General features: G+C 37.4%; 2 protein-coding genes across 2 annotated transcripts in view; both read right to left on the bottom strand.

Moving 5' to 3' along the window:
- Nucleotides 1-4,249: 4,249 nt before the first annotated feature.
- Nucleotides 4,250-21,550, bottom strand: LOC115589821 (uncharacterized). Its single transcript, XM_030430984.1, has 8 exons — nucleotides 21,436-21,550; nucleotides 7,086-7,148; nucleotides 6,617-6,883; nucleotides 5,919-6,179; nucleotides 5,477-5,590; nucleotides 4,998-5,036; nucleotides 4,819-4,891; nucleotides 4,250-4,488 (listed from the first exon to the last, which is right to left on the bottom strand). The coding sequence occupies exons 1-8, from the start codon at nucleotides 21,464-21,466 to the stop codon at nucleotides 4,470-4,472; spliced, it is 867 nt and encodes a 288-aa protein (XP_030286844.1). The 5' UTR covers nucleotides 21,467-21,550; the 3' UTR covers nucleotides 4,250-4,469.
- A 3,391-nt stretch (nucleotides 21,551-24,941) lies between these two features.
- Nucleotides 24,942-25,713, bottom strand: part of LOC115590429 (butyrophilin-like protein 2) — a gene marked incomplete at its 3' end in the record, with an annotated part of 8,407 nt that continues 7,635 nt past the window's right edge. The window contains exons 4-5 of the mRNA XM_030431785.1: nucleotides 25,282-25,626; nucleotides 24,942-25,063 (exon numbers count right to left, since the gene is read on the bottom strand). Of these exons, the coding sequence (XP_030287645.1) occupies nucleotides 24,942-25,063; nucleotides 25,282-25,626 (467 nt within the window). The remainder of the gene's footprint in view (nucleotides 25,064-25,281; nucleotides 25,627-25,713) is intronic.

Raw genomic sequence — 25,713 nt, 5'->3', positions numbered from 1 at the left:
CCACATCAGTGTCAAAATCAAAACCATGTGATGTCTCAGGAACGCTGTCACTTGTTAAACTGCGTAGGGTCCCAGGCACACTGCTACAAATGCACTGCTACAACTCCCAGCCACAACATCAATATTAATGTCAATGCTCTGATGTCCATCTTCGCTGTCATAACGTAGAAGTTCATCCATGTCTCTTAGGTGTTTTCGCCATTCTCTCATTTTCATAGCCATCCGTAGACACAGATGCAGTTTAAGTCAGTTTAGTCTTACAATTTATTTGACTGGGTGCGTGCAAAGGAGCATGAGGTCACAATCTGTACCTTGTTTATGTGGCTTCCAAAGGGCTGGACACCCCACTCCACTTTCAAAAGAGGACCAAACACCACCTGACTAAAGGATAAGACTGATTTAGAAACACCCAACTAAAGCTTTACAATATTGAACTCAGTACTCCATTGCACTAAATTGTTATGCATTTGGCTGCGAACCCCCACGTGGTTGTGTCTGAAGCTCCCCCTCCTCCCGCCTGTATATTAGTATTTTGCTTTGTTTTGTTTTGTTGTGCTGCTAGCCCCATTAGCTGTCCCGGATGTTAGCAAGTACAGGCACGTCTCTGTCAGCAGCAGCACTGCAAAGAAAAATAACTACAGTCTGAGTGAAGCGCTGGAGCCACGGACCCATACACCACCGTCACCGACAAAAAAGCCTTGACCGGTAACTTAACAAGTACGATGGCCGTTGTGATGAGGTAGCTTTATGCTAACTTCAACGAGCGGTAGCGGTTAACATCCGCTGCTAACACCCGCTTCCCAGCTCACCACAATGGCCCTCCTGCTCGTTAACACTGGAGGCTCCTGTTGCCGACGATGGTTGGGTAACAGCCCACGGCTCAAGCGCGTCACTCTATGTATTGATTTTTCGCCGGCTTCGTTGTAAACAAAGTTGGTTGTTTTCAAAAGCTAACGTTAGCAGATGTAATGCTAATTATAGCGACAACAGATTTGAAGTAGATTAACGTAACACAACAAAGCTAAAACGGCAAACGCTCTAAATGCATGAATGAACATAAAATTAACTTATGGGTCTATGAGCTGACCGAACTTACCTGCAATTTAGTGGACGCTGATTTCCGGACTGCTGTAAGTTGTTGTATAGGTCAACGATGGGAGTGGCTATTAGGATGTACGTTGTAATGACGCAATGCCTCAGCCAATCAAAATGGCGTTGACTGTGTGTATATATATATTTTTGTATTAAACAGAATTACACTGTTTTAGAAAAGAAAAATAGGAAAATGTAAACAAACAAAAACATTACTTTTATTCAAAAATAATGTTTAATCACAAAATAATCATGTCCATACTACTAGTACTACTCCTCTGATGATAATAATAATAATACTAATAATAATAATAATAATAATAATAATAATAATAATAATAATAATAAATAAATAAATAAATAAATTACTTGCATTATGTCAATTCCCTGCACCTGTCTTAGACGTCCAAAAAAGTGACCTAGCCCGACGTTCAAATGTTCAACTGCATATTGACGTCCAAGTGGGGTCATGATTAGACGTCCAAATTGTGGACCTAGTTTGCACGTCGTGAAGAGGTCCAGAATTGGTCTTGGACTGATGGACGCAATATAGACATGATCTGCATGTCCATAAGACATATAAAGTAAGACATTTCAGATATGTTTTGAATGAACTATGAAAGTGAAATGTGATTTAATATTATCAAGCTCAACACTGCATTGGTGCTTTACATTGAAACATGCTATTAATATAATCATCTACAAGTTTAAGCTTACGTCTAAATTTCTGTGCAGCAATGCCAGATGTCAAACCCCCAAGAATTAGGCTGGAAAAGCCCAATGGCCTTGGGAACAGAAGTGACAGGAGTATAACTGGATTTATCCTTTCCGATTGACCTTTCACCTCATGAGGAGAGATATGAGCAGAAATGTCAAACTGTTGAAAATGCTGATCATTTTAAACTTATATAACTCATCAAACAACAACTGATATCCAGATTTTGCTTTGTTGACTCCTGGTTGAAGTTTAAAAAAAACAACAAAAGCGATTTACCAATCATCTAATTGTCACCATGGATCTGACTGTACAGCTTATGTATGCATGCAGAGCAGATTGAGTGTATGTGAATCAAAACTGCCAGCGGCAAATTGTAAGACTTTGCAATAAGTGATAACCTAATGGTGCCTTGTTATCTCACAGATCTGTCTGCTTTTTTATCACTTACACACATACCATTAATAACCATTAAAGCATTATTTTTCTACCATTTTTATATTTTAATACTGTACAACAAATCACAAAAGAGAAAATGTAAAAATTCTCAATAGAGACATGATGCAATAATGAAAAGTAATATGTTTTTAACCAGCAAGAAAATGTTAATCTTAAAGAAGATATTTGCAGAAAAAGCAATCTGAGGTGATATACAGTATTCAAACTAATCACAATCATATATTTGAGTATTATTTCATGAAATGAAGCCACTGAAAACATTTATAAACACACATACTGGACATGATTTTATTTCACAAGTAGGCAAAGTTTGATGCTTGGTAATTAAAACGTTACACTAATAAATAATCGAAAGCTTACCTTTAATGCACGACAACAAGTCACCTTGAGAGAAAGCGTATCAGGAGTCAGTAAACTTCAGGAGCAAAGTCCTCGAATCACCTGTAATCTAAGAAGGCATGTTCATGTTTTCCTGTCTGGTAGAGTTTCATTGCATGAACAATACTATGTGCAGTTCTTTACCTTTTACCATGCAATCACATTTTTTAACATTACTATCAATACTGATTCTGATTGAATGGTTGCTTTTTGTGCTTTTCCCCATCAGGGGCAGTAAATCTCATGGTCCTCTCAGCTCAGTGTGTGATACAACAGTCAGTCATATTCCAAAGTTATTGGAGTTCAGCTTGGCTTTTATGTGTTTTTGACCAGCTGCATGGTAGGTTATGTAGCAGACACAGCTCAGCAGAACAACCACATATTGTTCAACCTTCAGCCCCGAGGTAGAGGGAGTCAGTCCATATGCAGCAGAGGATCCAGGTTCTGCAAAAGCTTCTTACCCACTGCAGTACGATCTTTTTTTTTTTTTTTTACCACCAGAACCTCAAAACAGTGTGTGTGTGGTATAGTCTGAAGCCATCAGAACTGTATTTACCACTCCTCGTTTACTTGTGAAGATGCACAATGCAAACAGAATGAGGACCCAAAGTACAGTTAACTGCTGTGTGTGGTTTTAAAACTGAAATGAATGTTCCTGCTATTATCGATGCTCCTGTGACCGGACACCAAGGGGAGAATCAGCGAGCTGTGACGGTTGGAAACTTGATATAAATGCGTCTCTGAGCTCGGTGTGTCTGCTTCAGTTCAAACTGCTGCAACCACATCATGTTGGTTGTTAACCACACTGAGTGTATTTAAGAGCTGCAGCAGCCCCGTTCTCATAAACAGCATCTTCAGATACATGAACAGATAGAACGATGTGGTTTAACTGTCACGCTCCAATAAACCACTGGTACTCAATAGTGCACATGTAGATGTGACCAAGCCGAAGACCCACAGATAAAGACTGAACTGAAGATGAACCACACAACCTTCTCAAAGGCTGTAAACAGCTTGAATGCTGTATGTTGTTAATGCAGGTCAACTGCCATTAAGTCTGTTTTCATCCAGCTGTTTTTATTTTGGATTTTCACATCACCAGAATTTCAAAGAAGTCACAAAATGATTGTACACCTGACTGATGTAGAGCAAATAGGAGACTTGCGAGGAGATCCCCAAAATAATACAATTCATATTTTTTTTCCACATAATTGTCTAATGCTTAAGGTTTGACTGGCACTGTTTATGTCACCTTGTTGTGTCTTCTTCACCTAATTTTTGATTTTTAAAGATATCAGTATTGACTAATGAAACCAACTTAGATGTGGAATGATCCTATCCCTTAAATAGAAAAGAATAGAACAGAATGGAATAGAATAGAATGACTTTATTGATCCCAGACTGGGAAATTATTTAAAGGCTTGTCTTAAGTGACTGTCTTGCTGTGAAGCCTTTAATGAACTCTGTTTGAGCTTTTTGAACTATGTGCTGCAGTGACATATTCTCAAACTGCACAAAGTACGCAAACAGTTTGATGTTCTCTTTCTTGCGTCATCACTTTGACTTCCCTTGATCGACACAAAGTGACCTTAAATTCAGGAGTCACTTTATGATTGAAAATACGATGGCAAGAAAATCCAAATTGCTATGTAGTGAATTTAAAATTGACCAAATAACATGTTTTGACATTTATATTTATGTTGTTTTAATATTTTTACAGATTTAATCATATATATAAAAAATACAAAAATATTGAGCTACCATGAAATCATCAACTAAAAGTTAGAAAGGGAGACAACTTTACACAGACGATCTCCTCTGTACTTCAGTCAGGTGTCAGAGGCCTGTAACACACAGGAAATACAAAACTAAGATTTTATCTCAAATGGAAAATGAAAAGAGCTTCAGAGTTTAAATCATCAGGTCAATCTAGAGTAACGTAAAACTGTAATGCCAAAGACAATTGTATCATTATTTTCAGCTGTTGATGTTCATTTTGGTTTAAACCTCCAAAGAACATATTAAGTACATTTCACTAACTCCATTAAAGTCATTGCAAAGCTTTTTCTAGTGGAGAGCTTTTTCATCATCTGTGTGGTAAGTATGAACATTATGGTTGTAACTCAGTGCAGGTATATAAACTGTAATATCAGAGGAAACAGTCTCAGTCTTACCGATAGTAGACTGAAGAATAGACTCTCTTGTCTGGTACACGTGGCTCGGTTCCATCTCTGGATACATCTGGCTCTGTTTGGGAAAAATTAAAATTAATTCCACACTATTAAATGGTGTTTGCTCAGGTTAAGAGGTACAAATGTGGGAGAGAAAAATAAACGCTGCTGAAATGTCATACCATAACATCTGTAGAAAACTTCGGACTGTTTGGTCAAACCTGTGGAAGAGAATAGAGAATAAAATCAATGTTGTGAATAAAGTAAATTCTTCTGGTCCATCAACTTCAGTTAGGGGAGCGACTGACAGCTATGCACAGTCCTCATACTGATGACTAAACTGTGATTTTAGTCAGACATCTGAAAATATTTAATCAGGTCAGATGGCTATAAAATGTAACACATTGCAAGAATGTGTAGAGGTACTATTTACAAGGATTTTACTGGATATTATTAAAGATAAAACTTGTTGCTCCAAAGACTTGCTTTCGCTGACGTTGATGGAATTTTACCCAATATTTCTAAAGGTTTTCAAAATTAATTATTGTAGCTCAAACTTTTGGTCAAAGTCTGAGGATAACCAACGTCAGTATTCAAGGTGCATTGAGAAAACAAATCAGTACAATGTAAATGTAATATCTAGAAGTCAAGGTGAATTTACCTGTGTCTTTCCAACTGAGAAAAAATCCCATCACCAACAGCAACGGAGCCACGAGTACAACAGTCCACAGCAGAGAGAGGAAATTAACGGGCTGACTGACGGGAGGATGAGTGTCTGCGTAGGAAAGGAGACATTAAACATGTTTTCATCATCCTGAACCTGGAAAAACATCACACATGCTCACACATAAAAAGAATATGACAACCCACTCCCCAGAATACATTTGGACATTGTATGTATCTACAAAGCATTGATATGTTAATATAATAAATATTAATATAAACATTAGCGTAACATCATATGGATTACGTTCTGATGATGATCTACTTCAACGAATATGAGCTGACACTCAGCTCACACAGACGTAATCTGAATTGAATATTATTGGAATAATATTGTGACACTTTTGAAACGTCAGTGTGGCTGAAACAAAACAAATCACCTTCAGTCCTTTGGAGAACAGTCAGCCGGCTCTCTGGTGATTCTCCAGCTCCAGAGATTTTGCACCAGTAGAGTCCTTCATCAGACGTGGAAACATTTTGGATGGTCATTGCTGCACCTTTATACCAGGTACCAAGATGGAAACCGTCTTTGTAGAAATCTGCACTGTGTTCTGACTCAGATTTCTCCTTCAAACAGTGAAGAACCACATCATGTCCCTGCACCACAGGACGGGCTGGTACGTCCAGGATCACAGAACCATCTGAACAAGGTGATAAGAAGATATTTTGTGTTAAACATTATTTGTATATATGAAACATCACCCAGGTACTATTCTAATTAAAAGCCTTAATAAGAGAGTTTAAGAACATCGCCGGATTAGGAATAAAATGATCTATTTCTGTACAATGAATACATTTTGGTAGGCTGTGTAATTTCATGGCTGCCTTCTACTGGAGTCAAATATAAAAGACATCACACTCTGAAACTATGTTCCATCACACAACGTAGACACTTAAAATTGCTTACCTAAGAACATTTGCAGGGGAGAACTAAATGTAGTAAAATTAAGTTTGTCTTCCATACATCAAAATGTTCTATTGTTTAGCTGAAACTCTTTTCCAAAATGCTAAGTTGAGCTAACTGTGTCACTGCCTCAAATAAATCAGACTCTCTCGATTTGCTATTAGCTAAACATACCAGTGACAGTGATGTTGACAGCACGACTCGTTCTTCCCTCTGCATCTTCACACCAGTACTCTCCACTATGATGTTTAAAGGAATAATTAATGCTGCAGGACGGGGCTGATGTGTTCCAGGTGTCAGAAACTGCTGGAGTTATTGGAGTTTGGAGATTTCTCATCACTCTCCATTCAGTCAAACCAGTGAACTCTTCACAATTTACAGTGAAATTCTCATATTCAAAATATTGCAGTCTGTTTGGAGAAACACTGGGAAAAGCTGCATCTGAGACAAAAACACAGAAACACAACAATCACGTGAAGATATGTTGTCGTATTCTCAAAAGAGTTACAAAGAGTTAAAAGTATCAAAACACATTATGGTATAAAACAAACGCACATACCAGGAGCTAAGACACTTATCAGGAATATCACACAAACTGTTCACAATTTTTGGACTGGCAGCTAATTAATAAAGTCCAACTTACCAGCTCTCAGAGCAAAGCAGCTGTGGTACAGCTGTACAACGAGCAGGACCGACACATCCGTCACTGAGCAACACATGAAGAGAGCGTTTTGTGTTAATATTCTCTGGTGAAAAACTAGAAGACATTTGTTTTTGTCTTGGGATGCATCACAAATCAAGTGAGTCACCTTTTAGTTTTGACTGTTATTTGTGTGTGTGTGTGTGTGTGTTTGTGTGTGTGTGTGTGTCGCAGGTAGACTAATAAAACCAAATAAAACTAACAATAAATGAAGTGTGTGCAGACATTAACAACTATTGACTGACAAAAGTACTCACAAAGCCTGATGCAGAGAGCTGGAACGTCCATGATGTTCTGCCGCTGACTGTCACAGCGTCAGACTGACACACAACTAAGACTAAATGCAGGTCGGACCCTCCTCTTCCTGTCTGCATTATTTCTGGTGTTGACGCAAAAGATGGTTTGAACTGCTTGTTTAGAAATATCTACAAGAGGCACAACTGCAGTGAGCCACAGAGACAGTCTGGAGGCGTGATGTCACTTCCTGTCAGCCGTTATCAGGGAGTTATAAGTCCCTAGAGTCAAATCTGAACATTGAGAAGCATTGTAAAGATATTATGCAGCACATGTCTGAAACAAACTCCCAGAAAACTGCAGGTCTGCTCCAACTCTCTCCTCTTCAACATCAAGACTGAAGCCCTCTCTGCTTGCTGCTGCCTTTAGTCTTTTAGTCGCAGAAACTTCTTCTATTTGAACTTATTTTCCCATTTTTAACTTGTTTTAATGATTTGTTTCTTGGTGTTTCTCCACCTGTTTTTAATGTATTTTGATGTCATACTATGGACCTGTAAAGCACTTTAAGTTGCTTGTGTCTGAATTGTGTTACACTGTATCCAGAAATATGATTACAAAGCAAATTCCTGCTGAAACTACGTCTCTCGTAGAGATTCTGTTGGATGAGAACACATCAGGAAAACTACCACATGCACCAGTGCCACCCACTGGCCATTTGTGGTATGTCTGGTTGAGCCTACAAAATCTTCTGAGGTGCAAGTTAATAACTATTATTACTATTAATATAGTTATTTTAAAATATTTAACATGCTGATACAAGCCTAGATATTTACCTTTCAGTTATTCAGTATAGTTTAAAAGTCAGAATCAGTGTTTCCTCTATTTACATCTAATATCATGTAGTACCATGTTCTATTAATGTAAGACGTGTTTACATTTAGATTAAAAAAGATGAGCTGATAATACAATTATGGATCACATTATTGTGTCATGAAATGAAGATTTTCCCTCTTACTGTGATTTTACATAGAAAACAGAATCTCTTCTTTATTCTTTCAATCAGTTCCTCACAGTTTCTCCATCCTGACATGACAGTTAATGTGCAGCAGGGGGCAGAGTTGGACTTTACATGAACGTTTACCACATGTACACTATGTGAATGAGATGGAGGACAGATGAAGGGAGGCAGAGAGAGAGAATAAGTGAACGACTTGTTTTAATTGCAAATCACTGATTCATCTAGTTAAAACACATTCAGTCTCATTGCATTAAAGGAGCATTCTGTAGTTTAGGTGAAGAAATGTTCATCAGAACAGAACGATCTTAATTGATGCAAACCAAATAATAAGTAATGAATAACTTGAATAAACAAATTGACTTTTGTCAACAACACAATTTATACTGTTTTACTTTGTTTATATGTGGCGGACCCTGTCACCTTTCTAGCTTAAAACAGTGTTCTGGAACAGAGCATCTTTAAAAATATTAACGTCAATTTGATCTATAATTTGAGCTTTTCAAACCACAAATGGCACATACAGAAAGTTAAATGTAGTCAACAATTTTTTTTTTTGTTGAGTACAAACACACATTTTCTTCAGCAAGTCACAGAGTGTAGTGAAGAATATATAGACATTAAAAAGAAAAACACGTTACGGTGACTTAATACAAGCAGGCACGCGGGAAGATGTTTTAAGTAGGGGGGGCTGCCAACTGAATGAATGAATAAGTGACGTCACCGTATTTTTTTCTGCTACTGTACCAAAGCGCATCGCACACTACTAGGCTGCTTACTGGCTCCCAAAAGCTACACGCAAATAAAACATAAATAAGTTCTAAGATGAAATGCAAATGTTATTACATTTTTTGTCCAAAAGTACAGTAATCAACACATGACATGACAGACACAAAATTCGTTTTTACGCACTGACACTGTGACGGTCCTCGGTGCTGAACCTGACAAAAGGCCTGAACAAAATCAGCGGCTACGTTGAAGCGCTGTCCTTGGTGCTGAGGTTGAGCATCAAACGTCTATTCATTACCTCTCTGACATTACAGTCAGGCCCTTAAAAAAACATCAACAGAAAAAGGAAGCGGCCAGCAGATAAAACATTTAAAAAAAAAAAAAAAAAAAAACAGCAAGCGGGGATCACCATGGCCAAGCAACTTCGCATATCTTCAATAAAGAAATAAAATCAAAGCAGTTAGCAACTAATGTTGTTGCTGCTGCAGCTATTACTGTTATCCAAAAGGAAGCAAAGATTGTTTAACCTATGATTAGGCATTATGTTGCTTTCTTTCCACAGCAAATACATTATTTCCTCTTAACGAATGGTTCAGAGAAATGCCATCTAGTTAAGGTAAATATTTTCACGATCATTTAAGTTATGAAACTTTAGTAACCTCACATGATTTTCAAGGTGTGCGTACACACAAGCAGGATTTCACACATATAAAACGTGACTGGAATTAATGAACAAGCCGTAAATGCACAGTGAGAGTGTTATGAATAAAATCAGGTCTTACCTTGATTTACATGGCACCAAACGTGGCCTTGCGTTCTGGTGTGTTCCCGATTAAGTTTTTATATATTTATTTCAAACATTTAGGTTTACAGTGATGTTACACCCTGCAGCCACCACCAGGGGGGGCTGCAGCCCTGGCAGCACCCCCCTTCATGCTACTGAATACAAGTATCTTAAACGATAACAAATGTAAGAACTATGTACAAAAGGAATTTAAAGACTACATGGATAACAATAGTAATGGGGAAGTATCGCCAAGTGTTTTGTGGGACGCTGCTAAATCAGAGATCAGAGGGAAGCTTATTGCCGACACATCACATAAGAAAAAGGAAAGAGATAAAAAGCTGTCTGATTTACAAGAAAACCTCAAAGTGTTGGAGAGGGAACATGTTGAAGGGAAGGATCCCTGAAACCTAAATAAAATCAACACCATCAAAAAGGAATTAAAATGACTCTATGAAGAGGATGTATATTAAATAATTAAGCATCCAAAGTTCTGTTTAGGGCTTAACGTTGTCAGGAGCCTAATTTCAGACACAGAACAATTGATAGATACATTTTCTTGCTTTAACCCCTGTTGATAGCAAAAACATTTGTCAATATATTAAAAATAATCATCCTTCAACCTTGCTTTGGCCTCTTATTCAAAGTGAAACTCTCGCCAAAAAGCAACCTAGGCTTTATTTGTGAATGAACCCGAGTCAAACCTTTGTGTAAAAGCATAATTACAGCGAAAGAGGCTCGTTTAAGATTTACCGTAGTTTTTGTTTTCAGTCAAACTCATTTTCAATGGGAGTGCTACGGGCACTTTTACGATAGCATCAAAATCTCTTTTTTTAAAACACTAAGAAGGCTCGACACAACATGAAACTTTGCTCGTAGTATCACCCGGGTCTCTACACATGAACACGAGCATTGAGAACATTGTTTGTGTACACAGAGTTTACTAAAAAGAAGGTTTTTGAACTACTCACGTTAGCAGCTGTATATTAGATCCCTGAGTGCGACCTAACAGGAAGGAGACTAACGGTGGACCTCCTACTTCGCACTCGGGGATCTACACTTTTTGTCTGCCATGACAGTGGCACGCCAGATACACAGCTGCTAACGTGAGTTGCTCAAAAATCTTCTTTCTGCTTTGCAGCAGACACGTTGCACTTTGATATCTTCTTTTTTAAGTGTGAAATGATCCCAAACTTTCTACATTCTCTGTCTTTTACGGACGGTTTCTTGGCTCTCCACCATCGCGCTTACTCAATTCTGAACATAGCGGTGTGTGTCCACAGTAACAGTCCGTGTGGAAAAATTATCCCTGAGCTAAGCAGGCCACATAACGTGACAGGTGATAGGAATTAAACGAAGCCTCCAGGGAAGAGATTTTGCTTTGACCATTTTTTGTAATCAAATTATTCGAGTAATGTTTCAGCTCTAACGTGTTGTACTTTGAATGATACCATGTATATTGAATGAGGTGTGTTCATGTTGTAGCACTTACACAGATGTGTATGTCTGTGCTTCTGTACCAGATACTTTATCTTATACTTTACTGAACCATAGCCATAGATGTAGGAAATTCATTAAATTGTGCCTTTACAACAATGAATAATACACAAAATACAATTCAAAGATAATTTGATTTGATGTCAGGAGTTTAAGATAATAATAATGGAACAAACAAGCAAAACAAAGCAACTCCAAAATGCACCTTTAAAAAAAAATATATTTAGTATTTTCTTGATTTTATAACTCAAGATTTTACTTTTACAGTGTATATATAAATTCATTGTGACATCTACACTTGTACTTTCCTTTCAAATTTCTCTCCTCAGTTTCTTTCTTCATGTAATGCACTGTAGTTTTTTTTTTTACACTTCAATATTTAGAAAAAAAAAAGAAAAAAAAAGGTTGTCTTAAGCGTTGCAGTTGCCTCCTTGATGGAGAACAATAAAAAAAGTTGTGATAAATTGAGATTTATGTTTACAGAATCCAAGTATTCTTCTGGAAAAAACTTCCCACAAAACTTTATTGAATTAGATTTTATTTTGATTTTTAACATGTCTACAACAGTCACATAAAAAACTGACATGACAAACACATGATAAACACATCACAGAGCAGTGCATCCATATATTTGACACAGATATGTTCAAAGATATTCCAAATCTCATCATAAATCTCGTACATGTTTTGAAATACTGTCTGCACACATTTAATTAATCTAGTGGTTCTTATTACACCATCATAAATGTTGTCCTTGCTGTCAGTTAGCTGCACCTAGTGATCATGAATCTTCATTTCACACTGCACCCTGTTTTATAAGATGTCAAATTATACTTCTTGTGTGATTTTTTTGTCAACAGTCCCAGCAAGCATTCAGTAATTCATCTGTAGTTTGACATTTAATCCTGACAACAATGAAATATGTTTGATGCTATATTTTTTCACATGTTGGTCTTTTGGCTCCGATTGCATTGACTTTTGCATCTGTTTGTCTAATATAAAGAGATTCAAACATCAGTCTGTCAGTTACTTCTCAACAGATCCTCAGTGGGCTCCAGCAATTTCTCCCTGTCAAGTTTCTGTTTCTCCAACATTTTCTTAGTCTCATCCAGTTTCCACTGAGCCTGTAAGAGGTTTTCCTTTTCTCTTAATAATTCCTCTGGTAAGTCAGACATCTTTTGTCTCTCTGTTATTTTCCTCTCCACTGACTGAAGCCTCTGCTTATTCTCTTCCCTCTCTCTCTCATTTTCCTCAAATTGTTCTACAAGTCGTTTCTCCAGTTCTTCCTTCTGTTTGTCCTGAACATCCTTCAGTTTCTCCAGTTCTTCCTTCTGTTTGTCCTGAACATCCTTCTGTTTCTTCAGTTCTTCCTTCTGTTTCTTCAGTTCTTCCTTCTGTTTCTCCTGAATGTCCTTCAGTTTCTCCAGTTCGTTCTTCTGTTCCTTCAGTGCAGCAACTGTGTCGTCCCTTTCTTTCTCCATCTTTTGTGATTGATTTTGAAAAAATGTATTTTTCCTCAGCAAATCAGCTTTGTCACCTTTTGTGAAGAAAAGACATGACATGACACCAAAAAGACAGCAAACAAAATTTCAGTAAATGAAACTTGTCCGTCTGTCCTTTTTTATCAAAGTAAAACATTTCTGATACTGTATGCTTTGAATGAACTATGGAAGTAAAAACCATGATATAGTGTTAAGTTTTTTTCCACAACACACAACATAAAACTAGATAAAATGTTATTAATATTATCAAGCTTAACACTGGGTTGGTGCTTTATACTGACACATGCTTTTAATGTAACCATAAACAAGCTGTAGCTTATGTATACATTTCAAAATAAGACAAAAGCTATTTATTATTGAAACATCAGTTTCAACAATGTTTCCATGGTATTTGAAATGATGAAACCTGGGTTACTATTTATTGTTTTTAACTATAAGTGAATCATACTGCATATCACTGAAAATGACAGTAGTGGGACTCACGTTTCCATTTATACGTGGCATAAACAGCAAGAATAAAACTGAAAGCCAATTCAGCCAAGACGACAATCGACCACATGTGTTGGGACAGTGTGGAAATGGATTGAACCAAATCAGCTGAAATGAAAAGACAAATAAAAATTCAGTAGTAACACCTTTTCAATGATAAACAGTCTCATCTGTTACAGGGAAATATGCTTTAATTTTTAGGCAGTTGTCATAAAATTACACTTTCTGGAAACCACAATACAAAATGATGATGCCAAAATAATGAAAAAAAATCACAGGTAAGATGTATTAATACAGGAGGTTTCTAAGAAACAACAGAAAACATTACCGTAAAACCAAAGTGTTTGAGTTACCTCCACAAGTGTGTGTTAATAGAAGGAAGTATACTGTGTCAAGGTCGAGGGCTGTGAAAGCAGGTTCAAAGGACAGTCTGTCCTTCTGGTTCTGGGTTTTGCAATTCTGTAAAATGAAGAAAAAATACAAAACAAATTGTTTATAGAGAATAAAAGGCAGAAAAAATGTTTGATGAAACTAATAACTCTATTGGCTTTATCAATGTCTTAGTGTTTAGTCGCTGCCTATTATCTTTTCCGTCTGGTCCAGTTTCCACATATCAACATCACATTTTGCAGCACAGATCCTCAGTGAGATTCAAGCCTTCATGTTTATTCAAAGATCGAGCTGCTTGACTAGTTTTCTTTATTTATGCAGCGTTTTATCCAAGAAGAGTTACATTCATATGCAACCGTCTTTCATCCTGAAATGAACTACTGTTGGTTTTCATCATATAATAAACGTTTTTATATTGAAAATCTACAAAATGTAAATTGCAAAGTTATATTATCTTTCCTTGTTTAACTTTCTGCCTAGTTTGTGCAACATTCAGTCTTACCTTTTGAAATTGTGGCTGGAGTTGCACTGTCAAGTTCTCAGTGTCCTTCATCTGTTCTGTCAAAGTAGTCAGTGCTTTTTCTGATTCTTTCTCTTTGTCCTGTGACTCGATCGTGCCCTGTTCGATTTTCTCATCTTTTTGGAATCACAAAAAAAACAGCAGCATCATTAATAAAACTAAAAGCAGTGAATCATTATATGGCCAAGAATAAAAAGACAGTAGCAAGTAAGACTTTAATTCCAATAAGAACAGAACAATACAACCAGATTTCTTTCTACAAACAGTTCTGTAAGCCTACATTTCTGTAATAAAGATTGTCATATTAGTATGATCATCAAGAGCTGCTACTTACATTTCCACATCGGAATGAGGACAAAAGCCGCCAGTAAGATGAAATGCATGATGATGACACAGGAGGTAGGACTGGATAACACAGTCAGCAAACAACACGGCTTTCAGAGTCACTTCATATGAACAAAACAGTTATGCTGAAATCCAGGCATGATAGTTATTTGTATGTAGCAGTGCTGTATGTTGTACAGCTTAAGTGGAATAAACAGTTTAATATAACTGAATTACTGAAAAGCGTACGTACCTGCAGTTTGTGTCAAAATGGCCTCCTGTCAGAGAAGCATGCAGTAACCTGCTGATCAAAGTCCTCCAATAAGAGAAGTCGTACTCTGATCCTGTTCATCTGTGATCACTAAGGTGTGTTCACTGTCTGATTCTCCCACCTGCCTGCTGTAGCTTTAACATAATGTATGTAAAGACTTTTAACAAAACAAACTGTTGATCCCACATTACTCTAGTTTTATCTGCTCTACATTAGCACCCTGTCACTTTAAGGACTGATTTAAAAATGTTCCTCGTTCTCAGGGATCTGTGTTGCCTCGAGCTCAAGGTTATTCCTGTTGGAATCTTGGCAGGCATCACAAAAAAAAATAAAAAATCAAATTCATCTTAAAACAATTTTGTTTCACTTTGTGTTGTCTTTTCTTTCTATTTGACTTTACAGTATAAACAATGTAATTAGCTTTTACTTGTACTCATCCATTCTTCAGTTTTTTTAGTAAAAAAAAAAATGAAAAAAAAGTTTTCTTAAGCATTGCAGTGATCCTTGATGTAGAACAAAGAATGAAGTTGTGGTAAATATGGTTTAATGTTTATACAATCCAACAGTAATACACTGTTCTGAAAGAAACTCCCACAAAACCTTATAAAATTGTATTTTGGTTTGTAACATGTCTACACCAATCAGATCATTTGGAAAAAAAACCTTGACATTATGAACACATGATAATCACATCACAGAGCAGTGCACCTATATATGTGACACCTTATATAGATATATTGAAAGATATTGACAAGATTCATTCATAAATCTTGTACATGTTTTGAAATACTGTCTGCACACAATTAATTAAATCTAGTGGTTCTTATTACACCATCATAAATGTTGTTCTTGCTGTCATACAGCTGCACCTAGACACACATTGTTTTAGTTTGTTTTGTAAACAGTCTCAGCAAGAATTAATTAATTCATCTGTAGTTTGATATTTATTCCAGACACCAACTAAATGTTTGTGATGCTATATTTTTTCACATGTTGGTCTTTTGGTGACTATTTGCTCTGATTGTGTTGACATTTGTATCTGTTTGGCTAATCTACAAAGACTATAACATCTCTCTGTCTGTTACTTCTCAACAGATCCTCAATGGGCTTCAGTAATTTCTCCCTGTCAAGTATCTGTTTCTCCAACATTTTCATAGTCTCATCCAGTTTCCACTGATCCTGTAAGAGGTTTTCCTTTCCTCTTAATAATTCATCCGGTAAGTTAAACATCTTTTGTCTCTCTGTTATTTCCCTCTCCACTGACTGAAGCTTCTGTTTATTCTCTTCCCTCTCTCTCTCATTTTCCTCAAATTGTTCTACAAGTCTTCATCTCTGTTTCTCCAGTTCTTCCCTCTGTGCCTCCAGTGCTGTAACAGCGTTGCCCCTTGCTGTGTTCATCTTTTGTGTTTTTTCACCTTTTGTGAAGAAAAGATCTGACATTGACAAACACAGAAACACACCAAAACAGTGTTATTAAACAGTAAACAGAATGTCAGTAAAATCTACCTTCCCTTCTCCAATAAAATATGTTCATTAAAGTAAGACATTTCAGATATGATATGTTTTGAATGAACTATGAAAGTGAAATGTGATTTAATATCATCAAGCTCAACACTGCATTGGTGCTTTACATTGAAACATGCTATTAATGTAATCATCAACAAGTTTAAGCTTACGTCTAAATTTCCGTGCAGCAATCCCAGATGTCAAACCACCAAGAATTAGGCTGGCAAAGCCCAATGGCCTTGGGAACAGAAGTGACAGGAGAATAACTGGATTTATCCTTTTCGATTGACCTTTCACCTGATGAGGAGAGATATGAGCAGAAATGTCAAACTGTTGAAAAAGCTGATTATATTAAACTTATTTAACTCCTCAAACAACAACTGATATCCAGATTTTGCTTTGTTGACTCCTGGTTGAAGTTTAAAAAAAAACAGCAAAAGCGATTCACCAATCATCTAATTGTCACCATGGATCTGGCTGTACAGTTTATGTGTGCATGCAGAGCAGATGAGTGTATGTGAATCAAAACTGCCAGTGGCAAATTCTAAGACTTTGCAATAAGTGATAACCTAATGGTGCCTTATTATCTCACAGATCTGTCTGCTTTTGTATCACTTACACACATACCATTAATCTATTAAAGCATGATTTTTCTACCATTTTTATATTTTAATACAACAAATCACAAAAGAGAAAATGTAAAAATCTCTCTCTCAATAGAGACATGCTGCAATCATGAAAAGTAATATGTTTTAAACCAGCAAGAAAATGTTAATCTTTAAGAAGATATTTGCAGAAAAAGCAATCTGAGGTGATATACAGTATTCAAACTAATCACAATCATATATTTGAGTATTATTTCATGAAGTGAAGCCGCTGAAAACATTTATAAACACACATACTGGACATGATTTTATTTCACAAGTAGGCAAAGTTTGACGGTTGGTATTTAAAACGTCACACTAATAAAGAATTGAAAGCTTACCTTTAATGCACGACAACAAGTCACCTTGAGAGAAAGCGTATCAGGAGGCAGTAAATTTCAGGAGCAAAGTCCTCGAATCACCTGTAATCTAAGAAGGCATGTTCATGTTTTCCTGTCTGGTAGAGTTTCATTGCATGAACAATACTATGTGCAGTTCTTTACCTTTTACCATGTAATCACATTTTTAAACATTACAATCAATAATGATTCTGATTGAATGGTTGCTTTTTGTGCTTTTCCCCATCAGGGGCAGTAAATCTCATGGTCCTCTCAGCTCAGTGTGTGATACAACAGTCAGTCATATTCCAAAGTTATTGGAGTTCAGCTTGGCTTTCATGTGTCTAACCAGCTGCATGGTAGGTGATGTAGCAGACACAGCTCAGCAGAGCAACCACATATTGTTCAACCTTCAGCCCCGAGGTAGAGGGTGTCAGTCCATATGCAGCAGAGGATCCAGGTTCTGCAAAAGCTTCTTACCCACTGCAGTACCATCTTTTTTTTTTTTTTTTTTTACCCCCAGAACCTCAAAACAGTGTGTGTGTGGTATAGTTTGAAGCCATCAGAACTGTATTTACTGTTCCTCATGTACTTGTGAAGATGCACAATGCAAACAGAATGAGGACCCACAGTACAGTAAACAGCTGTGTGTGGTTTTAAAACTGAAATGAATGTGGTGTGAGTTCTTGCTGTTATCGATGCTCCTGTGACCGGACATCAAGGGGAGAATCAGCGAGCTGTGACGGTTGGAAACTTGATATAAATGCGTCTCTGAGCTCGGTGTGTCTGTTTCACTTCAAACTGCTGCAACCACATCATGTTGGTCGCTGACCACACTGAGTGTATTTAAGAGCTGCAGCAGCTCAGTTCTCATAAACAGCATCTTCAGACATATAAACAGAAAGAATGATGTGGTTTAACTGTCACGCTCCAATAAACCACTGGTACTCAAAAGTGCACATGTTGATGTGACCAAGCCGAAGACCCACAGATAAAGACTGAACTGAGATGAACCACACAACCTTCTCAGAGGCTGTAAACAGCTTGAATGCTGTATGTTGTTAATGCAGGTCAACTGCCATTAAGTCTGTTTTCATCCAGCTGTTTTTATTTTCGATTTTCACATCACCAGAATGTCAAAGAAGTCACAAAATGATTGTACACTTGACTGACGTAGAGCAAATAGGAGACTGTCCCCAAAATAATACAATTCATATTTTTTTCCACATATTTGTCTAATGTTTAAGGTTTGACTGGCACTGTTTATGTCACTTTGTTGTGTCTTAGGTACACAACAAGGTAGACTTTAAATATATTAGTAGTGAATAATGAAACCAACTTAGATGTGGAATGATCCTATCTCTTAAATAGAATAGAATAGAATAGAATAGAATAGAATTACTTTAATGATCCCAGACTGGTAAATTATTTAAAGGCTCGTCTTAAGTGACTCTCTTGCTGTGAAGCCTGTAATGAACTCTGTTTGAGCTTTTTGTACAATGTGCTGCAGTGACATTTTCTCAAACTGCAACAAAGTAAGCACAAAGTTTGATGTTCTCTTTCTCGTGTCATCACTCTGACTTCCCTTGATCGACACAAAGTGACCTTAAATTCACGAGTCATTTTATGATTGAAAATACAATGACAAGAAAATCCAACTTGCTATGTAGTGAATTTAAAATTGACCAAATAACATGTTTTGACATTTATATTTATGTTGTTTTAATATTTTTACAGATTTAATCATATATAGAAAAAATACAAAAATATTGAGCTACCATGAAATCATCAACTAAAAGTTAGAAAGGGAGATAACTTTACACAGACGATCTCCTCTGTATTTCAGTCAGGTGTCAGAGGCCTGTAACACACAGGAAATACAAAAGTAAGATTTTATCTCAAATAGAAAATGAAAAGAGCTTCAGAATTTAAATCATCAGGTCAATCTAGAGTAACGTAAAACTGGAATGTCAAAGACAATTGTATCATTATATTCAGCTGTTGATGTTCATTTTGGTTTAAACCTCTAAAGAACATATTAAGTACATTTCACTAACTCCATTATAGTCATTGCAAAGCTTTTTCTAGTGGAGAGCTTTTTCATCATCTGTGTGGTAAGTACGAATATTGTGGTTGTAACTCAGTGCAGGTACATAAACTGTAATATCAGAGGAAAGAGACTCAGTCTTACCGATAGTAGACTGAAGAATAGACTCTCTTGTCTGGTACACGTGGCTTGGTTCCATCTCTGGATACGTCTGGCTCTGTTTGGGAAAAATTTAAATTAATTCCACACATAGTATTAAATGGTGTTTGCTCAGGTTGAGAGGTGCAAAAGATGAAATGTGGGAGAGAAAAATAAACGCTGCTGAAATGTCATACCATAACATCTGTAGATAACTTCGGACTGTTTGGTCAAACCTGTGGAAGAGAATAGAGGTGATGAAAAAAAAACTGAGGAGGAGGTTTTTTTTTTTTTTCATTTAGCAAAAAATCAATGTTGTGAATAAAGTAAATTCTTCTGGTCCATCAACTTCAGTTAGGGGAGCGACTGACAGCTATGCACAGTCCTCATACTGATGACTAAACTGTGAGTTAAGTCAGACTGTGACTAATCAGGTCGGATGGCTATAAAATGTAACACATTGCAAAAATGTGTAGAGGTACTATTTACAAGGAGTATTTTACTGGATATTACTGAAGACAAAACTTGTTGCTCCAAAGACTTGCTTTCGCTAATGTTGATAGAATTTTACCTGATATTTTCAAAGTCTGGGGATAACCAAAGTCAGCATTCAAGGTTCACTGAGAAAACAAATCAGTACAATGTAAATGTAATATCTAAAAGTTAAGGTGAATTTACCTGTGTCTTTCCAACAGAGTAGAAATCCCATCACCCACAGCAACGGAACCACGAGTACAACAGTCCACAGCAGAGAGAGGATGAGGAGATGAGGAGGATGAGTGTCTGCGTAGGAAATGAGACATTAAACATGTTTTTATCATCCTGAACCTGGAAAAACATCACACATGCTGACACATGAAAAGAATTTAACAAACCACTCGCCAGAATACATTTTGCCAGATTGATATGTTAAATGTATACGCTAGCGTAACATCATACGTCTACGTTGAAACTTTTAATGTTCATAAGCTGAACTTTAAAAATATTGACAGTGCAGACAAAAATTTAAACAATCTTGAGCGATTAAAATGTGAGATTTTTGTTGAAAGATAAATCAAGCAAGTGTCCAGATTTTGATCATTAAGTTGCATATTTGTAGTCAGTGTGACTAATTTCATTTTTTAGAATGATAATCATCATTGTCGTATATTATGTGACGCATCAGGAGCAGCTGGTACCATTTTGCTACAGCTGCCACACCAATAACACAACAGTCCCAAAAGAAAAGAAAATACTCTTCGATCAATTGTCTGATCCTTCTTGGCCTGTATCCCAGTAAATCAATATAATCAATATGTTAAGCTATTTCAATATTTTTGAGGTTAGACACAAGGGCTTGCTAAAACAGGCCAGATTCGTGCAAAATATTGCAGTCTGTTTGGAGAAACACTGGGAAAAGCTGCATCTGAGACAAAAACACAGAAACACAACAATCACGTGAAGATATGTTGTCGTATTCTCAAAAGACGAATCACAATGTGTTAAAAGTATCAAAACACATTATAGTATAAAACAAACGCACATACCAACGCTAAGACACTTATCAGGAATCCAACTTCCAACTTACCAGCACTCAGAGCAAAGCAGCTGTGGTACAGCAGTACAACAAGCAGGACCGCCACATCCGTCACTGAGCAACACATGAAGAGAGCGTTTTGTGTTAATATTCTCTGGTGAAAAACTAGAAGATAGTTGTTTTTGTCTTGGGATGCATTACACATCAAGTGAGTCACCTTTTTGTTTTGACTGTTATTTTTGTGTGTGTGTGTGTTTGTGTCGCAGGTAGACTAATAAAACCAAATAAAACTAATAATAAATGAAGTGTGTGCAGACATTAACAACTATTGACTGACAAAAGTACTCACAAAGCCTGATGCAGAGAGCTGGAACGTCCATGATGTTCTGCTGCTGACTGTCACAGCGTCAGACTGACACACAACTAAGACTAAATGCAGGTCGGACCCTCCTCTTCCTGTCTGCATTATTTCTGGTGTTGACGCAAAAGATGGTTTGAACTGCTTGTTAAGAAATATCTACGAGAGGCACAACTGCAGTGAGCCACAGATATTAGGGAGTTATAAGTCCCTAGAGTCAAAACTGAACATCGAGGAGCAGCGTGAAGATATTATGGAAATAACTCCCAGAAAACTGCAGGTCTGCTCCAATTCTCTCCTTTTTAACATCAAGACTTAAGCCCTCTCTGTTTGCTGCTGCCTTTAGTCTTTTAGTCACAGAAACTTCTTCTATTTTAACTTATTTACCCATTTTTAACGTGTTTTAATGTTTTGTTACTTGGTGTCTCTCTACCTGTTTTTAAAGGTGGAATATGAAATATGAGCTGAATGCCGCCATCTAGTGTCTCAAGATCGTAGTCGCGACAACAAAAAGGTAATTCCAGCGGTCGGGTTGCCAGGTTTGGACAGGGCAGGAGGATTGAGCCGCCTCCGTTTCCTCCGTTTACTTGGTGTGGAGGTCGATGGGTCACGATCAGTATTCTCATATCTAGGATCAACGTGATATAATGAAAATAAGTATAGCAGAGAAATTTGACCGACAGGTAACATTAGCTAAGTTAGCAAGCGAGTTAGCTTACCGATCCAGGAGAAAGTTCGCCATTTCCGCATGTGTTTTGATGCCATGGAAATCCTTTACCTGAGTCCATCGAGCGTATGCTTCACCAATATTCACTCTGGTTTTTGCTCTTCTCCGGTCACTCAGCTGCTGGGACAGATAACGCACCGTTCCTTGGGGCTCTGAAGAGCTTGCAGACTCCACCATTTTACCCAGTGTCAGCCTCGCTGTGCAGAGCTTCTCCGAGCATTGCAGAGGTTGCAAAATTGGCAACCCACAATGCCGGCCGCTATTTGGCTGGTACAATGTAAACAGGAAGTCACTGTCTAACCCGTCAAAATTTCTTAAATTATTTATTTCAGACTAAATGTAATTTTCAAGGAAACACATTACTTTTAATCTGGACCCCTCTAAACACCCTGTGGATGTATTATTTTTGAAAAAATATAGCTTTTAATAAGCATATTACATATTCAACCTTTAATGAATTTTAATGTCATTCTATGGACCTGTAAAGCACTTTGAGTTGCTTGTGTCTGAATTGTGTTACACTGTATCCAAAAATATGATTACAAAGCAAATTCCGGCTGAAACTCTGTCTCTCATAGAGATTCTGTTGGATGAGATCACATCAGGAAAACTACCACATGCACCAGTGCCACCCACTGGCTATTTGTGGTATGTCTGGTTGGAACATACAAAATCCTCTGAGGGGGAACGTTAATAACTATCATTACCATTGATATAGTTATTTTAAAATGTTAACATGCTGGTACAAGCCTAAAGATGTTTACCTTTCAGTTATTCAGTATAGTTTAAAAGTAAGAATCAGTGTTTCCCCCATTTACATCTAATACCATGTAGTACCATGTTCAATATATATAAGATGTGTTTGTATTTAGATTAAAAAAGATGAGCTCATAATAGAATTATGGATCACATTATTGTGTCATGAAATGAAGATTTTCTTTTCCATTTTACTGTGATTTTATATACGTAGAAAATAGAAGCTCTTCTTTGAAGAGGACAGCAGGACTACTGGTAGGTTCGGTCTTGACACCTGATGCTACATTGATGCATCTAGCAGCCATGTAAATATTTAAGTTTGAAACGCTAATCAGAATGAAGAAATATTGTCCATGTAATGCAGCTAATGACTGATTTGAAGTGATTTTATTTATATAAACACTTTTATAATCTCACTACCTCAACTGTCTTTACAATCTGTACAGTGAACGACATCCTTGGTTCTTAGATCCCATCCGAGTGAGGAAAAACATGCCATGTTGAAAAGAAAAAAAACAACAACTTTTAACTGGAAAAAAAACAGTAGAAGCCTCAGGCAGAGCCACAGAGGAGGGATCCATTTTCCAGCACGGACAGACATGCAATAGATGTTGCATGTAAAGAACAGACCAACACAATCACAGTTCCCATATTTCATTGACAAGAATATCAGATGCAAGCAAATCTTATAAAAAGCCACACAAGGTCTGCCGTGATGACCTAGGCAGGGCACACAAGATAATCAGCAAAATATTAAAGAGGATCTGTTTTTAAAAAAGTACAGACATAAGAAGCGAGTAAGATCCATGAAGGGGGGCTTTAGGTATGACGATCCAGTTCTGGCATATATTTGAGGACGGACAGTCAGAAAGTTTATTTTGACTCTCCATGTGAGCTGCTGCCTCCTGCTGGACTGTCAAAGACATGCAGGTTGTGCTGTGTCTCAGTTGTTGGTGACAAATCAGTATTTCTATCTGTCTCCTCTTTGCTCTCTGACTGATCTGACTGCTGATGAGTCTCAATTTGTTGCCCGATGTGTCTTCGGGTTGTTCGCCCATTTCCTTGACTTTCTGCTTCCGTTCTATTATTTTTGTAATAATATCCTCTATTGTCTCTATTCCTCCCTGGGTTTTATGTAAAGATTTCTCAATTTCTTCTTTTTGTCATCCAGTTGCAGTTTCCTCTCTGATAGGCTCTTTTTATTCATGTGCCTAAAAACTGCATGAAGTTTTTTCTCATTCTCTGTCCTCTCTGTTTCCACCTCCTCTATCTGTGGCATCAGTTCGTCTCTGTCGTGCTCAAGTGTATTTTTCTTTGTGTCAACACAGAAAAAACACAAGTCATGTCCGTCTTTCATCATTTAGATCTTCCATTTTCTTCTGTTCATTGACGAGCAGCTCTGTTTCTTCTGTTCCTTCTTCAGGTCCTTTGTCCTGATGCTTCTTGTTTCTGTGCACAAACAGAGGAAAGACACTGTTGAACTGACACTTTAACACCTGCTTTAACCACAAGACTTTGACTTGAACAAGATACAGAAACACAACAGACAGGTGATGGTATGGACTCAAACACACCTCTGCTACAGCGGTCAATAAAGAATGACAGCGTTTGACATTAATAATCAGTTACAATCCAATTTGTAACTTACGACTTCTGTTCTGTCTCAGTTTCCAAACAACAAAGACAAGTGCAGAGAGAAGCAGGACACAGACAAAAGAGAAGACCACGATGATAGGAACAACAGAAGAAGATGGCTCCATGAGTACATCCTCTGAAATGAGAAACATTTTTCAGCAGATACAAATAGAAAAAGTGAGAAATTCACAAAGCAAACTATTTCCTACCTGGAACATGTATGAGTGCCTCTTGATCTGGTTGGTGCTGTTCTGTTGGACTCTACAGGTGAAGCTGTTGCTGTGTCTCTTCTCCACAGTCACTCTGCTGCTGACAGTATAGAGGTCATCAGGACCTCTGACTGTCTCTGTAGGTCCAGCAGAGAGGAGGTTTCCTCACCGTCCAGCCAGAACACCTCAGGTTCTGGATACCAGCCTGCAGACTCACACTGTAGAACCACTCTACTACTGACTTCATCTTTTCCAGTCCTCTCTGAGCTGATGACAATGGATGAGACTACACCTAATGAGAAAGTAGAGGAAGATAAAACAGTGGCTTCAATAAAACTTACCATATGACCTACAATATGAAGCCTTTCTTTGTTTGTCCTTGTCATAATGAACGTACAAAACTAGCTCTCCCGTTGAAATGCACACAAAAATTCAGATTATTTGCATTTAAAAAGTTTACAGCCTAAATAAACTGTGCAGTCTGAATCAAAATACAGCATATTTACTCACCTACAACAAGCTCAACTGTAGATTCTCTGCCCAGTGTGGGAATAAAGCATCTGTATTTGCCACTATCAGAGAGTCTCACTTTGGACAGATTCAGTGAAATGTCTCCACACCTCAGCTTGTTGACGAACACTGATGTTCTTCCGTTGTAGGATGGATGTTTTTTATTCTCCAGTTCCACTCCGTCACGCCACACATGCACAAATCTGGGGTTGAGATCGGGCCTCGTCCACTCTACAGTCATGACTGAGGCATCCACAGCAGGTTCAATCTGACATGGTAAAATGATGTCATCACCAGCTGTTACGACTATTGGCTGAGATGGACCAACCACCACCTGGGACTGACCTGAGGAAACAACAGTTTAGGTTTTACATCTTGTTGTAGGAAGCAATGTCACAACCCTGTCTGAGTAGAGTACAGGCAGTGTTGGGG

Source organism: Sparus aurata, chromosome 10, assembly GCF_900880675.1.
Source record: "Sparus aurata chromosome 10, fSpaAur1.1, whole genome shotgun sequence".
Lineage (NCBI taxonomy): Eukaryota > Metazoa > Chordata > Actinopteri > Spariformes > Sparidae > Sparus > Sparus aurata.
The sequence above is the reverse complement of the archived record's forward strand: the minus strand, read 5'-3'. Positions and strand labels throughout refer to the sequence as shown.